The 17749-nt window shown below is 36.1% G+C and overlaps 1 protein-coding gene across 1 annotated transcript; it reads right to left on the bottom strand.

Annotated features, from left to right (window-relative positions):
- Positions 1-10219: 10219 nt before the first annotated feature.
- Positions 10220-11222, bottom strand: LOC101398432 (olfactory receptor-like protein OLF3). The gene has a single exon (XM_004430654.3). The coding sequence runs from the start codon at positions 11215-11217 to the stop codon at positions 10261-10263; it is 957 nt and encodes a 318-aa protein (XP_004430711.1). The 5' UTR covers positions 11218-11222; the 3' UTR covers positions 10220-10260.
- Between the last annotated feature and the right edge of the window lie 6527 nt (positions 11223-17749).

The following is a 17749-nucleotide window of genomic DNA, read 5'->3' as shown; positions in this document are numbered from 1 at the left end:
CTACATCCATCAATCTATAAAACTAACACATCACAACAAACTCGGTTATATTAAAGAAGGAAAGTTTGGTTTAATATCAGAAAATTAAATTAAAATTATAAATTAAAATAAAAAATAAATATTATAAGGAGAAAATAAAATTAAAAGGAGAAAAATCATATGATATTAATGGATACAGAAAGTTATTATACTCATGATTTAAAAATAGAGAATTTACTAATCTGATAAAATGCATACAGAGTAAACATCATACTTATTGCAATTATTTTGAAAATATTCCCTGTAAGTTCAGAAACAAAATATTAATGTTGTTATATTCATTTTATTTAACATTATACTAGTGGTTGTAACCCGTGTAAAAATATAGGGGAAAAAATATAATAATATGAGGACTGGAAATAAAGAAACAATAGTTATTTTATTTGCAGATTACACAGTTTTCTGTATAAAGAATCCAAAATAATCTATAGATAAATTATTACAATTAATAAAATAATTAAGCACGATTTTTGGATTAAATAAATCAATATCAAAAGTCATTGTGAGGGCCGGCCCTGTGGCTTGGTGGTTAAGTGCGCACGCTGCGATGCTGGAGGCCCGGGTTCTGATCCCGGGCGCGCATCGAGGCACCACTTCTCCGTCCATCCTGGGGCCGAGTCCCACGTACAGCAACTAGAGGGATGTGCAGCTATGACATACAACTATCTACTGGGGCTTTGGGGGGAAAAAATAAAATAAATAAAATCTTTAAAAAAAAAAAAAGTCATTGTGAATTCTGTTTCTGGCAATAATGGAATAACAGGGATGGTATTTATTCTCTTACCTTAAACAAATAGGAAAACGAACAAAATGTATTAAGCAATGGTTATCATACATTGAAGAACAGGCAGTGCAAGACAGCAATCCCTGTGAGAAGGGAAACAAGTGAGGTGAGCCACAAGTGCCCCTGCTCACGGCCTGGAGAGAGTTTCCAGTCCACAGCATGAGGAAAGGCAACCAAACAGAGCCTATGGCCATCCCGAGTTGAAAAGACATAGTTTGGGACAGAGTACCAAAGAGGAGGGAGCTGCAAAGAGAGGGAGCTTTTATTATTTGAAGATGAGTATCCTTAAATCTTCTGCTGATTACTAATCTTTGAGTATATGTGAGGAACCTACCAGGGCCAAGGAAAGAACCACCAGAAAGGAGTAAACAGAGTGATCTCTAGAGGTAACACAGGGCCCAGAACAGCTCATGTTCTCACTGGCCAGAATGGAATGACCTCTAACACACAAGTTGTCAAGTAGAGTCCTCAGAAAGTATAATCTCACTAGTGATGCAAATGGACCCTACACTGCAGCCTGTTCTAAATCCAACCTAACAACCCTTAAAGGAAAGCCTCAAAAGATCAAACAAATTCCAAGCAACTTAACTGCCTCCCAGAACAAAGTGCAGACATATTTAAAGGAAAGGAAAATTATCCAGTGCTCTAAAACATAAATCTCTCAATGTCTATAATCCAATAAAAATTTCCAGGCATGCAAAGAGGCAGGAAAATTTCTAGGCCACAGCACAAATAGAGGGAGCCAAAACAAACCATAATGAGGAGAAAAATCAATCAATAGAAATATATACAAAAACCACACAAATGAGATAATTAGGATATAAGCACATTAAAATAGCCATTATAAATATACTTCACATGTTCAAGAAGATAGAGGAAAACCTAAGTATGGTGAGGAAAGAAACCAAAGATATAAAAACACCCAATTCAAACTATAAGGTAATGAAAAATACAATATCTAAATGAAAAATACACTAGACGGAATCAACAGCAGACTAGACACTGCAGAAGAAGAGACTTGAGAACTTGCAGGCATAGAAACCATCCAAAACGAATCAATGAAAAAAGACTGAAAAAATTGAATAGTGCTTCAATAAGCTGTGAGAAATATCAAACCTGAAGTCAGAGTCCCAGAAGGAAAAGAAGAGGTTGGGTGTAGGGGCAGATGTAACCAATATTTAAGAAATATTAACCCCAAATTTTCAAATATGATGAAAAGAATGAATCTGTACTTCTAAGTAGCTTAACAAACCCCAACTATTAAAAAAATACAGAAAAATATATCAAAGTACTATATCAAAATGCTGAAAAGCAACAATAAATAGAAAATTATAAAAGCAGTTGGAAGGAAAAAAACAGACACATTACATAGAGAGGAACAAAGACAAGATTAACAGAAGAACTGAAAGTAAAAAATGCCAATCTAGAATTATATGCCCAGAGAAAATAAATGAAAAAAAAAAAAAAAAAATGCAACAGAGATAAAGATTATTCAGTCATGCAAATGATAAAAGTATTCATAGTCAGCAGACAAAATTACATTACAAGCAAAGTAAAGGACCTAAACCTAAAGAAAAAATAATAAAGATGGGAGCAGAAATCAATGAAATAAAAAACAGAAAAATAATAGAGAAAATCAAGGAAATCAAAAGCTGATTCTTTGAAAGTATCAATAAAATTGATAAACTTCTATCCAGGCTGATCAAGAAAAAAGAGAGGAGACAAAAATTATCAATATAAAAAGATGAAAGGAGTGAAATCACTACTGACCCTACAGACATCAAAAGAATAATGAAAAAACCTCTTGAGTATATTTTATGTCAATATATTTGACTATTTAGACAAAATGGAAAATTGTTTGAAAGGTTTGTGCAGCCAAAGCTCACACAAGAAGAAATAGATAATCTGAATAGCCCTCTATGAACAAAAGAACTGGAACTTGTAGTCTAAAACATTCCTATAAAGAAAACAGGCCAAATGGCTTCACTGGTGAATTGGACCAAACACTTAAGGAAGAAATGTTACAAATTCTACCAAACTCTTCAAGAAAATTGAAGCAGAAGGAACTTTCCCCGACTAATTATTTAAGCATTACCTTGATACCAAAACAGACAAAAAACATTACAAAGAAAAAGAAAAAGAAAACTACAGATCAAAATCACTCATGATCAAAGAGACAAAAATACTTTAAAAATATTGGTAAAGTGAATCCAACCATATAAAAATAAATATGTTATTTCCAAGTTGAGTCTAAGGCCAGGAATACAAGATAGTACAACATTCAATTGATCAATACTCCTCAAAAGTGTCAAGACATGAAAGTCAGGAAAGATTGAAACTTTTACAGAATGAAGGAGACTAAAGAGAAATAACAAGCAAATGAATACGGGATCCTAGATAGCATCCTAAATCAAAAAAAAAGTAATTAGTGGGAAAACTGATGAAATTATATTAAGCACTATAATTCAGTTAAAAATGAAATTATTTAACATTAGTTGCACCAATGTTAATTTTCTGGTTTTGTTATTTGATCTATGGTTACATAAGATGTTGACATTAGCGGAAACTTTTTGTACTATATTTGCAAAATTTCTGTAAGTCTAAAACTAGTTCAAAATAAAACCTTTTTAAAAAATCAACTGAGGTAATTCACCATATCAAGACTACAGAGATAAAATATATATATACGATCATCTTAATGGATGCAGGAAAAATGTTTGACAAAACTCAGTATTTATTAATAATAAAAATTAAGGAATCTGTAAATGGAAGAGAATTTCCTCAAGCTGAAAAAGGGCATCAACAAAGTTCTAACAGTTAACGTCATTCTCAATGGCGGAAGATTGAATGCTTTGAATGCTTCCTTTCTAAGATCAGGAACAACCAAGGATGTTCACTCTCAGTACTCCTATTCAACATTGTACTGGAGGTTCTAGTCACTGCAATAAAAAAAGCAAAAGAAATAAAAAGAGAATCTATATGGCAAATATGCAAATGAAAGATGCTGAACATCACTAGTTATTAGGAAACTGCAAGAAAAATCATAATGAGATGCCACTATACATCTATTAGAATGCCTAAAATTTATGAAACTATCAATACCAAGTCCTAATGATGTGGAGCACATAAAACTCTCATGCACTTCTGGTGGAAATGCAAAATTGTACAGCCACTTATGAAGAGTTTGGCAGTTTTTATAATGTTAAGCAGATACTTACCTTATAATCTAACGACTTCACTTCTAGGAATTTACCCAAAAGAAATTAAAAATATGTATCCACAAAAAAACCCTGTACCCTAATGTATATATCAGACTAATTCTTAATTGCCAAAAATCTGGAGACAACCCAAAGATCCATCAATTAGTGAAGTACTAACAAATTGTGGTACATCCATACAATGGGGCACTACTCAGCAATAAAAAGAAGTGAATTACTGATACACACAACAGTGTGCCTGAATCTTGATGGTATTATTACAAGTGAAGGAGGACAGACACAAAAGTCTACGTTTGACATGATTACATTTATTTTAACATTCTGGAAAAGGCAAAATTATAAGCACAGAAATGAGATTAGTGGTTGCCTGGCCTGGGGGTAAAAGAGGGCATTGACCACAAACTGGGGCAAGGTAACTTTTGGAAATATTCTATATCTTTTTTATGGTGGTTGGAACATTTGTCAAAACTCATATAACTATATACTTTAAAATGATGAATTTTTCTGTATATAAATTATGCATCAATAAACATGACTTTAAGCAATGAAAGTGATAAAGAAAAAATAAATAATAGAATGAATAAAAGGATATAACTACAAATTCAGTAGACATTCAAGAACAATAAACAAAACCATGAATAAATTTATGTCAATAAATTTGAAAACTTAAATCAAATGGACAAATTTATGGTAAAATATAACTTACCAAAAGCTGATGGAATATAAAAAAAATCCTAGAAGCATTAGAGAAATGGAATCTGTATTAAAGGTATTCCCACAAACATATCCCCAAAACACCAACATAGCTATATTGGTGAGTTCCATCAAATTTTCATAGAACAGAATCATTTCAGTCTTACACTCTTGAGCTGAAATGTGTAGTTGTGCATTACACAAAGGTAGAGAGATGAAGTAGTAAGTAAGACAATATAATCAAACTCATCATTTACTTGGCAATGGATGTGTCCTGGCATGGGACTTTTATCCTGTAGGGATGCCTGTTGCTAGCTGAAACAAAGACCATGCCACCTTACTAAGCTGCTAGCCCAGTTGTCAGCCTTCTGCTGACAGTAGGAAGTTGGGTCACATGAGGTCTACTTTTATCCCATGTCTACATCACATAAGTTTATAACAATTTATCTTACAGCTAAATTATCATCTTTCTACAAATTGGCTTTTTTTCCTAATTTCAATATGCATGTGCCATACGATAATGATCTTTCATTTCAAGAAAGTGCAAGGGATTTTTCAAAGTGACACTGTGTCCTTCCTCTTATGTGTCTTCTTATGGATCTCTAAATGCTCATAATTACAAATTTGACTTTCACTTGACCTCTAGCAATAGTACTTAGGTGGCACTCAGGATTTAGTGAATGCACATCTTATACAGTACTTACAAAGTACTTAAGTAATAGTTAGATAGCACTTAGTACTCGTGAGACCCCTTAGCAGAATTGCATCTCTGTAAAGATGTCTGCAATGAAAGTTTATTTTAAAGACCTTTTCTTGTCTTATAATAAGCCTCAGTAATTTTAAAGAAAATAAAATACAAGCAAATTAAACTCTTTGCAGCCTTTCCAAATTAAGAGAGATTAAGGCACAGACATGCAGAGAGAAAAGACCAAGTGAAGACACAGGGAGAAGACGGCCAGCTACAGGCAAGGAGAGAAGTCTCAGAAGAAAGCAAACCTGCAGACACCTTGGTCTCGGACTTCTAGTCTCCAGAATTGTGAGAAGATAAATTCTTGTTCTTTAAGCCACTCAGTCTGTGGTACTTTGTTATGGCGGTCCTTACAGTGAATTAATAAACTGATAGAAATGAGATGATAGATATAAAAACACATTAAAAATTAAAACTATTCTAATGTAATATTGCCCAAGTTAACAATAATAAAAGTAATGCTGATACCCATATCTGTATGTACTGATTTTTCTCTTAAAAATTGTTTTCTTCACAAACAGTTAGAAAGATGAAATACCTTGCTGCAAATCACACAGGGATTTAAGGATTTAGCTCTAGCTAGCTCCAGAATTACTATTCTTCTTTGAATCCTAGGTTTTGTAGAACATATTATTTTAAAAATATTTTCATTTTGTGTAAATAATTATTACTCAATAACAATGGAAACATTATGTTTAATATGCCTAACTTTATCAAAAATATCCCAAATAACAATAGGATATCTGTATCCACTATTATATAAAACTTCTCTCTGTAGTATCACAATAAACTCGTCTGTTTTATTTAAATTTTTTTTATTTTACAGTTATAGCTTTTGATTTTTAAGAAAAATGAATTCAAAACAAAAAGAATTTGTTTTTCAAAAAAAAAAATAATAAACTCTTTAGGGTAACCCCATTTACCCTATTCTTCTTCCTCAGAAAACAGGAGTCACAAACTCATAGGATACCACAGCTGTGCGGAAGTGTTTCTCACCTAGTCCAGTTTCCTCACCTTTCAGATAAAGTAAAACAAAATCTCTGGAGGGTAGTTGGTTTAGGAAGCCCTGGAGTTAAGAGGCTCTCCTCTGAGATCTCCATTTTCTTACAGGTAGAAGCAATGACACTTTTTTTGGGGCGAGGAAGATTAGCCCTGAGCTAACATCCATTACCAATTCTCCTCCTTTTGCTGAGGGAAATTGACCCTGAGCTAACATCTGTGCCCATCTTCCTCTACTTTTTATATGTGGGACACTGCCACAGCATGGCTTGATAAGTTGTGCGTAGGTGCACGCCCGGGATCCGAACCTGTGAACCCTGGGCCAACTACGTGGAGTGCACGCCACCAGGCTGGCCCCAAGAAGCAATGACGCTTTTTAGAAGCAGTATGGGACAGTGGTTTAGAGCACCATTTCTAGAGCCTGTCTGGCTCTAGAAAATGGTGAGTTCCAACTAAGAAAAGTAAAAGGATCTTGATACCTAGTTTGAGCACTCAGACATGTTTTCTCATGATATTTGTCACAATAAGAAAAACGTCTCCAGAATCCAAAACAAATTTATTGTTAGTAGGCTTTAAAAACCCACAAAAAGCTTCTGTTTCTAGCCAAGATAGAGAAACAGTAATTGAATTTACCCTCCTGCCAGAGACAACTAAAGATCAGAACAAACTATATTAAGCAGCAATTTTCAAGGTGGTGGATATCAGGCAATGAAGGACAATGATCCCTGAGATATGAGAAAGAAATACTATGTTAACACTAATCAAAAGAAAGCTGGAGTTTCTGTATTACTATCAGTCAAAATAGATTTCAGAGCAAAGAACTCTACCAGGGATAAAAAAAGGCATTCGTAATGATAAAGGATTCAATTCATCAAGAATACAGAACAATCATAAATATTAGGTGCTTAATAACAGAGACTCAAAAAACATGAAGCAAAAACTGATAGAAATGCAAGAAGAAATAGACAAATTCACAATTATAGAGATTTCAATGCTTTTCTCTCAATAATTGATAGAACAAGTAGAAGGAAGCGAATCGTAAGGAATCAGTAAGGAAATAGAAAACTTGAACAACATCAGCCACCTTGACCTAATTGACATTTACAGAATACTGCAATCAACAATAAGAGAAAACACATTTTTTTCAAGGATGCATGGAACTTTTACCAAGATAGAGCATATGATGGGCCATAAAACAACTTTCTATAAATCAAAATGATTCAAGTCAACAAAGTACGTTAATGCCTGGTCTAAGTGCCTCATAACCCCAACAGAGGGCTTGATTGAGGGAGGGCCACATGGCCCAAGCTAAGCCAATTTGGACTCATCTCTGAGACTTTTCTGTTAGAGCTGACAGAGAAGTCAGAATTTCATGTCTCCTGTTATGATGTACAGTCATGTGTCATTTAATGACAGGGATACGTTCTGAGAAATGCCTCGTTAGGGGATTTCATTGTTGTGCAAACATCATAGAGTGTACTTACACAAGCCTAGATGGTATAGCCTGATGCACACCTAGGCTATATGTCACTAATCTTATGTGACCACCATAATACGTGCAGTCCGTTGTTGAAAGAAACGTCATTTTACGGCACGTGATTGTATATCTGGGGCCTCTAAGTGTTAATTTTTCCACCTCGTGAAGGAAATCTATGAATGATAGAATAGAATAAGACCCATAGAGAGAAGCAAAGCCAAGAGACAGGAAAAGAGAAAAAGAAAGATAGACATACTTCAAAAAAAATTTTTGGCCTCTAGATTCAGTTATTCATGATCCTAGTTCATTACTATATTCCACAGTTACAGTATTTAATTTATTCAGTTATTAATTGTGCTTATGCCAGTTTGTTTGGGTGTTATCACTTGGAACTGTAACTGTCCTAACTATAATGGTAGCATGATGGCTTTGTGGGTTTTTCACATCTTCAGGCTAAACACTGATCCACAGATAGTAGACTTCATGTGTCAAAGGGGTGTCCTTGTTGAGATTTATGATTCCTTTGAAATCAGACAAGCCAAGTCTGTACTGAATCTAGTCTCTAAGTGTAGATTACTCGTCATCTGAGCTTTCATAAGTTACATATACTTGAAACTCAACTCTCCCTTTGTACAATGTGGATGATGATAGCCTATTTTGAAAAGAGGCATCAATACAAACTTATGGGATTTAGGAGGGCTCCATAGTTTAAAATTTTTAAGTGTAGCACAGATACTGGCTAAGATTTCTCTGTTCTTTCAGATTCTTATGAATCTGACTTAAATCCCATATTATATAACTGATGGAAATTCTAATACGTCCTCTAAAAGTTCCTAGACCTCTTGGCTCCCCAAACATGAATAAGCATGTGTGAAACAGTGCTATTGTATAATAGAACCCCACAAAACATTAAGTAAAAAATATATGGAATAGGTGGTCAGGCGTCTAGACTGCTCAGAGGGGCTTGATGAAGAAGTATCACAGCACTGCCACCAGGTACATGGCCAGAAACATAACACAGAGAACAGAGTCTCCAGTGAGTCAGGTCCCATAGCAGGAGAATGGTGAAGGATAAAAGTCCACATGGGGTATAGAAAAATGTGCCCCCTTTAGCTGTGAACACCACTGTCCACCTCAAGTATCACTGAATTTCATCCATCATCTTTTCTTCCCTTAATGTGTCCCTTATTTAATCATTTCTCCCCCTCAACTTACAAATAATGCCAGCTCACTAGATTTACAAAGGTTGAGTAGGACCTTGTGTGTGGGCGGGGGGCAGGGGGACGGAGGAGGATAAAAGAAGGCTCTTAATATGGAGACTTGAGAATAACATCTGCTCAGCAGACTGACCTATCCTGATAACTCAAAATCCGTATTAAAGCTATATTATCTTTCATTGGCTTGCCTAAGAAGACTGCTTTTGTTGGACCAACTATGTCTTTGATATTTCATACATTTATCTCATTGTTTATTTGCTTATTTTGTTTCCAAAATTTTAAAGAAAAGGTTTGCTGAATTTTCAGAAATTAGGCGTTTTAGCTTTTGAATGAGACCTGATGTATACACAATAATTTTTTTGTCAAATCATTCATACACTATTTAGCAGGAATTGAATCTCAGATTTTCCTTAGCCAAAATGTCATTGTGTGCAAACAACCCTCGTTTATACCCTTATCAGAGTAAAACAAGAACTTTAGTTCATGTTTCTGCACTCAGTTATTTCCATTACTCAGATAGAGGCTGTATATCCACACGCAGCAGGTCCTGCACAAAAACATTTTAATCGGCCTTGATAGCAACACTCTCCTCAGAACAGCGACTCACACAATAACTGGATACGGCTACATATGCCGCACATCATTTTAAGTGAGTCTTCAAATATGAAAAGGCATTTTGTTCCCAATGGAAACACGATAACGCACGATAAACAAAATTTGGATAAATAGGAACCAGTGGTCGAAGGTAAGATCCATGGAAAGGCCCGTCATTACAAACAATATGACAAATCACAACAGTAAATGGTATTTTCCTCAATAACTCTCAGGCCATATGAATGGAGATTGACTAAGGGTGGGAAGTTCTATTACAGCAGTGCTTAACTCCACTGAATAAGCTGCTGTGACAAAAAATACCTCCACATCAAAACCCCAACCCAGCCGCTCAGCCTCCCACCCAGCATCAACAGTACACGTTTCATTTTCTCCTTCCTGGTTGCCAGGGCAATGCAGTTGATGCCCGTCATATCTGAATTGAGTGGGAGAACACACAGGCAAAGCTCTTTTCTCTAAGTGATGCTCATGATTCACCAACTTGCCACTTTTGACGTTAATCCAGATAATTGTCCTAATAGTTTCTTCCAGGCTCCCTTCACCTCCTTATTTCTTACACTGTAAATCACAGGGTTCAGCATGGGTGTCAAAATGGCATAGAAGAGAGAGATCAACTTCTCCTGAAGGACAGAGGGGCTGGAGCGGGGCTGAATGTGAGTGAAAATGGCCATGCCATAGCACAGGACAACCACTGTGAGGTGAGAGGCACGGGTTTGGAAGGCTTTCTTCCTTCCCTCTGTGGACTGGATCTGTAGGATGGTGGAGATGATCTTGATGTAGGACAACAGGACCAGGCAGAAAGGTGTCGTCAGCAGCACAATGCTAGAAACCATGATTGCGATCTCATTGGAGGAGGTATCCACACAGGCCACCCTGACCACAGCTAGGATTTCACAGGATATGTGATCAATAAATTTGTTTGTGCACATGGGCAATTGAAATGTGATGACAGTATGCATGAGAGAGTTGATGGAGCCACTAACCCAGGATGTGATGGCCAACCTAGTGCAGAGCCCTACATGCATGATGACCGAGTATCTTAGGGGGTCACACACAGCCACATAGCGATCATAGGCCATCACCGCCAATAGAACAAACTCAATCCCACCCAAGCCCAGGGAGAAAAATAACTGGGCTGCACAACTTACATATTGGATTACTTTATGTTCTACAAGAAGATGCATCAGCAGCGGAGGAATAATGCTTGTGGCATAAGAGACATCAACAAGGGAGAGATTGGTGAGAAAGAAATACATGGGAGTGTGGAGTTGGCTGTCCAGTCTGATCAGAAGAACTATGAGGAAGTTCCCCAGCACTGTCACCAGGTACATGACCAAGAACAAGATAAAGAGAGAGACCTGAGTATCCCAGTCACTGGACAACCCGAGGAGAATAAATTCTCTCACCCACGTTTGGTTATCCATTCCCATGAAAATATGTGAGGATTATTAATCTGCCAAGAAAATCAGAAATAACAGAAGCTATTGAATCAAAGAACCATAAAAATAAATTTTATCTATACATACTGTATACAACTGGCCAGCCTTAGTCAGATGTTTCAGATCATTCATGATCCAAAATGACAAGGTTGATCCCAGTATACATTATATCTGCTCTCCATCAGTGAACAGGCCAGAACCTTCATAAGGATATGATGTGGTCTCGGGGACACCCAGTTAAAGCCTGGAGATCTTGCAGTGGGATTTTGGAGCTCTACGTCTTTACCAACTTACCTCAGATTCTAGGGCAAGGAGAGAATGGTAGATGACTATGGTAGGTAAAATGATAAACAATGAAGAAAAACCTGGTTGGAAAGTTAAAAAAAGAGAAAAAACTACCTTAAACATGTCAATTAGACCCACAATTATAAAATGGATAAATCTGTTACAAAAGGAAAGATTGGGAGGAGAGACTTGTGGAAAGACCTGGAATCAGAGAATCTAGGTTTGAAATCTGATTATATTTAGAAGCTATGTGATTGTTGTTTAGTGACAAACTTTTATACATCAAACAGATAATATTATACATCTCTCAAGTACACTTATGCCTAAATGTAGGAAACTTACGGGAAAGTACTTGTGAACTGTTACTAGTAGTAGTACTATGGTGGTATGAGTATTAGTAGTAACATGACATCTGCCCTGATCCCATACAGGGGTCAGATTAGATTCTCTTCACAGAAAGATGTAGATAAGGTAGCAAATGTGATTTTCCCATGCTTCCCTCCACAAATTCAGACATAAATAAAATTGCAGGCAACCTTTAATAAATCTGAGAACTTAGGGATTAATGGGACACTGAAGATTTTGGTGATTTTTATAGCCTTTGGTCCTTTTGGTGTTTTTGATAGATGCTGGTCTCTTCAGCCTTTAGTGGGATGAAATGAGGAAGGGAATTATAATCGTATCTTGTTCTTTTTATTTTTCTCTTTTCAACTTACTAGTATTAATAATCTTCCCTTTGTATATGGGCTCAAAAGAAAACAAAGCAGAGCATGGATGCTGAGATCTTCTCGATACAAGAGAGGAAGGAAAATCACATGTTTAAGGACCCTTCCTCATTGTCCAAGGCAGAGTAGAAGGTAAGAATTCACATAGATGTACATTGGAATGGAGTTGCTCTTTTGTTTCCTTTTGCTCTAGGAGCGCTTTTTCAGTTGATCTAATATGTTATAATATCAATTTTGAGTATCAAATAGAAATCGTTTAAATTTTAAGAAATATCTGAAACACTGACTAATTCTTATTATTTCTCCATGCCTGCCTATTCACTAACTTCCTTTGCTTGCAGTGCACAAAATAAGAAAAAGTAGGAGATAAAGGAGGCAAGAGGGATTGAGGGCAGAAACAGAGCTGCTTGCCTCATCCCAGATCCCATACAGGGGTCAGATTAGATTCTCTTCACAGAAAGATGAAGACTATCTATGCTTAACTCTCTTACCTCTTAAAGGACAAAACAAAACAAGTAGTTCCAGAAATGCCCTTCTCATTCATGATTCAGACACTTACATTTTTAGAAACCTCTTTCCTAGCATCCTCCTCAAAATCTGATCTCCCCTTTAACAGTTATTCCTTTCCTGATCTTGATACTTCCATCACAACCCCTCATTTTGCATTTCTCAAACATGATCTGTCTGAGAAAACATCTACTTGACTCAAAACCAGTGGTGAACAACGACCACAGTTAAGAATCAGCCCCATTTAGCTCTTCCTCCTGTACAGGTTTGTTTGTGTTCTCTTCTCAGTATTTGTTACAGTTCTGGCTACTTTACCTTTTTGCCAGGTGCCTAATGCTCCTTTAATAGACAATAAAATCTGAGAAAGGATGTCAGCAAGATGACAGAATAGGATGCTCCTGACTTCCCCTCCTCCCATAGATGCACCAAATAAACACCTACACACAGATTAATTCCCTCTGAGAGAAATCCAGAAACTAGTTGAGAGACTCCTACACATCAGATGATTGAGAAAATACCACAGTGAAACAGGTAGAAGAAGCTGAGACACATTCATGCCATAAACTCCACCAATGACACAGTGCCTTACGATTGGGAGGGAACACACAGCTCCCAGCTTCCCCCTGAGGATCGAAGGGATTGGACCACACATTCAGCACACCAACTTCTATGGCTGCCACCTGAAGGACTGGCTCCCAAATCACCTAGCTCTGAGATCTAACAGGGCTCAGCATTCAAGAGTACCCCAGGTCCACAGAAAACAAAGAGGCAGTTTTAAACAAAGAGACACACAGGCACTTTCTTGGCTATTCCTCCGGGCTCAGTGCAGCTGAAGGAGGCAGAAATGTACAACTTCAGGTTGCTCCCTGGAAGGGGTTGATTGCATATTTTCCCAGCTGCTGCCTACAGGTCAGGTTTCTAATTACCCTGCATCTGGGAGCCTAGAGGGCAGGTAATTAGTAGTCCTCCAGGAGATTGAACAAGTGAGTGAGCACTTCCCAGGCCTTCTCTCCCTAGAATACTTCCAAACTCATTTTATGAGGCTAGCATCACCCTGATACCAAAGCTAGACAAAGATACCACAAGAAAAGAAACTATAGGCCCATATCGCTAATGAACATAGATGCAAAAATTCTCAATAAAATACTAACAAGCCAAATTCAATAATACCTCGAAAAGATTACACACCATGACCAAGTGGTATTTATCTTTGGGATGCAAGGATGGTTCAACATACTCAAATCAACCAATGTGATACACACACTGGCAGAATGAAAGATGCAGAAAAAGGATTTGACAAAGTTTAACATCCATTCATGATTAAAACTCTCAAGAAAATAGATATAAAAGGAAATTTGCTAAAATTTGCCACACTAATTGGCATTTATGAAAAGCCCACAGCTAATGTCATAATTAACGGGGGTAAATTGAAAGTTTTTCCTCTAAGATCCAGAACAAGGCAAGGACGCCCATTCTCACCACTTCTATTCAACATAGTACTGGAAGTATTAGTAAGAGCAATCAAACAAGAAAAAGAAATAAAAGGCATCCTAATAATAAAGGAAGAAGTAAAATTATTTCTGTTTGCAGATGACATGATCCTATATGTAGAAAACCCTACAGACATCACCAAAACACTGTTAGAACTAATAAATGAATTTAATAAAGTTGGAGGAAGAAAATCAACGTACAAAAATCATTGGCATTTCTTTACACCAACAACAGTCTGTCCAAAAAGGAAATCAAAGAAACAATCCCATTTCCGATAATATCAAAAAGAATAAAATACTTAGGAACAAATTTAACCAAGGAGATGAGAGATCTGTGTCCTGAAAACTATAAAATATCAAAGAAATAAATTGAAGAAAACACAAATAAATGGAAAGATATCCCACGTTCATGTTTTGGAAGAATTAATATTGTTAAAATATTCATACTGCCCAAAGTAATATACAGATACAACGCAATTCCTATAAAACTTGCAAACGATACATCTGATAAAGAGTTAATATCCAAAATATACAAAGAATTCATACAACTCAGTAGTAAAAAGAACAAATAACTCTATTAAAAAATTGGCACAAGTCCTGAATAGACATTTTTCCAAAGATGACATACAAACAGCCAACAAGCATATGAAAATATATTTCAACATCACCAATTATCAGGGAAATGCAAATCAAAACCACAATGAGATATCACCTCACACCTGTTAGGATGGCCATTATCAAAAACATAGAAGATAATAAGTATTGGCAAGGATGGGGAGAAAAGGGAACACTTGTACACTATTGGTGGGAATGTAAATTGGGACAGCCATTATGGAAAACAATATGGAGGTTCCTCAAAAAATCAAAAATAGAACTACCATATGATCCAGCAATTCCACTTCTGTACATACCCAAAGAAAATGAAATCAGTACCCTAGAAAAGATATCTGCACTCCCATGATCATTGCAGCATTATTCATGATAGTCAAGATATGGAAACAAATTAAGGGTCTGTGGAAGGTTGAATGGATCAAGAAATTATTGTACATATACATACAATGGAATATATTTCAGCCTTAAAAGAGAAAGAAATCATGCCATTTGCAACAAGATGGTTGAAGCTGGAGGACATTATGCTAAGTGAAATAAGCCAGACATAGAAAGGAAAAAACTGTATGGTCTCACTTATATGTGGAATCTAAAATGTCAAATATATAGGAACAGAGGGTAGAAACGTGGTTACCAGGGGCGGGGAGGTGGAGGAAGTGGGGAGATATTGGTCAAAGCATACAAAGTTGTAGTTATTTAGGATGAATAAGTCTAGAGATCTAATGTACAGCATGATGACTATAGTTGGAATACTGTATTTAATACTGGAAATTTGCTAAGTGAGTTGATTTTAGGTCCTCATCACCAAAAAAACAGGTAACTATATGAGAGAATGATATGTTAATTACTTTGATTGTCATGATCATTTCACTGTGTATATGTATACAAAATCACCATGTTGTACACCTGAAATAAATACAAATTTTATTTTAAAAAATAAAATAAATTAATTAATTAAACAGTAAATCCTACTTTACATCCTTTGAGTACTGTCATGCTCATACTTAACAAACCTCAAGCCACACCTCTCTCTGTTTTGAACTTTCTTTATCTACTTAAAACAAAACAATCTGTGCTACCAGCTCAGAACATGGTATCGAACAAGGATATACCTCTGTGGTTCATCTCCTTAGACATAAGCACCATGAAGGAAGGAATTCCTTATGCTTCAACTTTATGAATTGTGGTGAATGTAGGGTAATACTGGGGCTATAACTAATAAAACACAATATGTGATGTAATATGATATGTGTCATTGAAATAGTCCATGAAAAATTATCTCCTTAAAGCAGTACCACTAATACCTGAAATCTGTTACTTTTATGTTGTGTATCGCCCTTTTTGTGAAATGGTTAAAAATCAAATACTAAATGGGAGTTTTAAAATATGAAGTACCTAATCTTGTGAACTAGTATATCAGCTTACACCAGTCCTTAAAAATAGGTCACGTAAGAGAAGAAAATTGGGAGTTTCGATGTGAATGACACTGAAATTGCAAGAAAAGTTAGTTGTGGACTACAAAGAACAAATTTTTTCATCTAACATATTACCTTTGTTGGAATCTAGTTAAAAGTATCTGCAAACACCTTCTCCTAATATCCAGTAATTATTAGTTATTGCAAATATCAGGACTGAAATGTTATTATCTCTATGACAAAAAAATAAAAACAAAAACTAAGTGTTCAGATTTCTCAAAAAATCTTTTTTACATGACACAATACACCTAACCTAAAATTTAAATTTTAGTCAATCATTATAATCATTTTTTAAATAAAGTAAATTTGTTCATTAATTCTATGGAAACTATAATATTTTCTGTTATAAAAATTGATATAGGGGCCAGTCCCGTGGCATAGTGGTTAAGTTTGGTGTGCTCTGCTTTGACGGCCTGGGTTTGGTTCCTGGGTATGGACCTACCCCACTCGTCGGTGGCCATGCTGTGGCAGTGACTCACTTATAAAAAAGAGGAAGATTGGCAACAGATGTTACCTCAGGATAAATCTTCCTCAGCAAAAAAAAAAAAAAAAAAAAGGATATAAATTGTAACAAGTCCTATTTATTCAACCTATTCTACCTCCATAAATTCAATCACAATTCTTTTTCATATTGTTTCAATTTCCTACCACCTGATAAGATCCTTAGCTGAAAATACATGTCACCTGGACAAGAAGAGGAAGAGTAAAAATTTCAGACAACAATGCTAGCTGATATTAAAACCAGGACTAGTTTTTATTGGGGCTGGGTAGATAAAATTTTGTTTCAGCATGTTCTTGCCTCCTTTTTCCTGAGTCTGTCTTCTAACTCTTCATCTGTGAGCCAAATAGTTTCATGCCATCTCTGTAACTCTCTACACCAAGGCCTGCCTTCCAGTAGAAATGGCCCATGCTCTAAAATGGCCCTTTCCTCTCTCCATCTTAAAAAGAATATCAGGGAAGTCAAGACCTTAAGTCAAGTTAAATATATTTCTAATGGTAAATTCTCAGGCAATATTTTTGGTAAAATTTGTAAACATCTGGCAATTTGGAGTCATGGAAATCAGGCATCTCCAACTAGTCTGGTATAATTTATTAAACTCTGACCAGTGGATCTCCCAGATGGGAGCCCCTTCCATGGCAACCTCCCTATAGCTCTGCAGTATGCAAGTAACAATATGTCTTTTAAATATAAAGTACCCTTTAGCCTTTAACCACATCCTCCCCTGCTCTAACAGTATTCCTGCTCTGATAGTACTGATAAGGCCTTGAAGAACTATTAGCAACTGCTCATCATGAAAAAGATGAGTAACATGACCCATACCATAGGCAAATAAACAGAGTATGACAGAACTTTTCATACGTTGGTGCACACAGACAAGATCATTAATGTGGTTTCCTGGGGATGTCTTCAGATGCTGCTGTTCACATTTCT

This window comes from Ceratotherium simum, chromosome 1, assembly GCF_057802395.1.
Source record: "Ceratotherium simum simum isolate JZ-2026a chromosome 1, ASM5780239v1, whole genome shotgun sequence".
Lineage (NCBI taxonomy): Eukaryota > Metazoa > Chordata > Mammalia > Perissodactyla > Rhinocerotidae > Ceratotherium > Ceratotherium simum.
This window is presented reverse-complemented; position numbering and strand designations above follow the sequence as displayed.

Bases quoted from the DNA above. Each gene is read 5' to 3' on its own strand.
- LOC101398432 (XM_004430654.3), bottom strand. From the start codon at position 11,217: ATGGGAATGGATAACCAAACGTGGGTGAGAGAATTTATTCTCCTCGGG.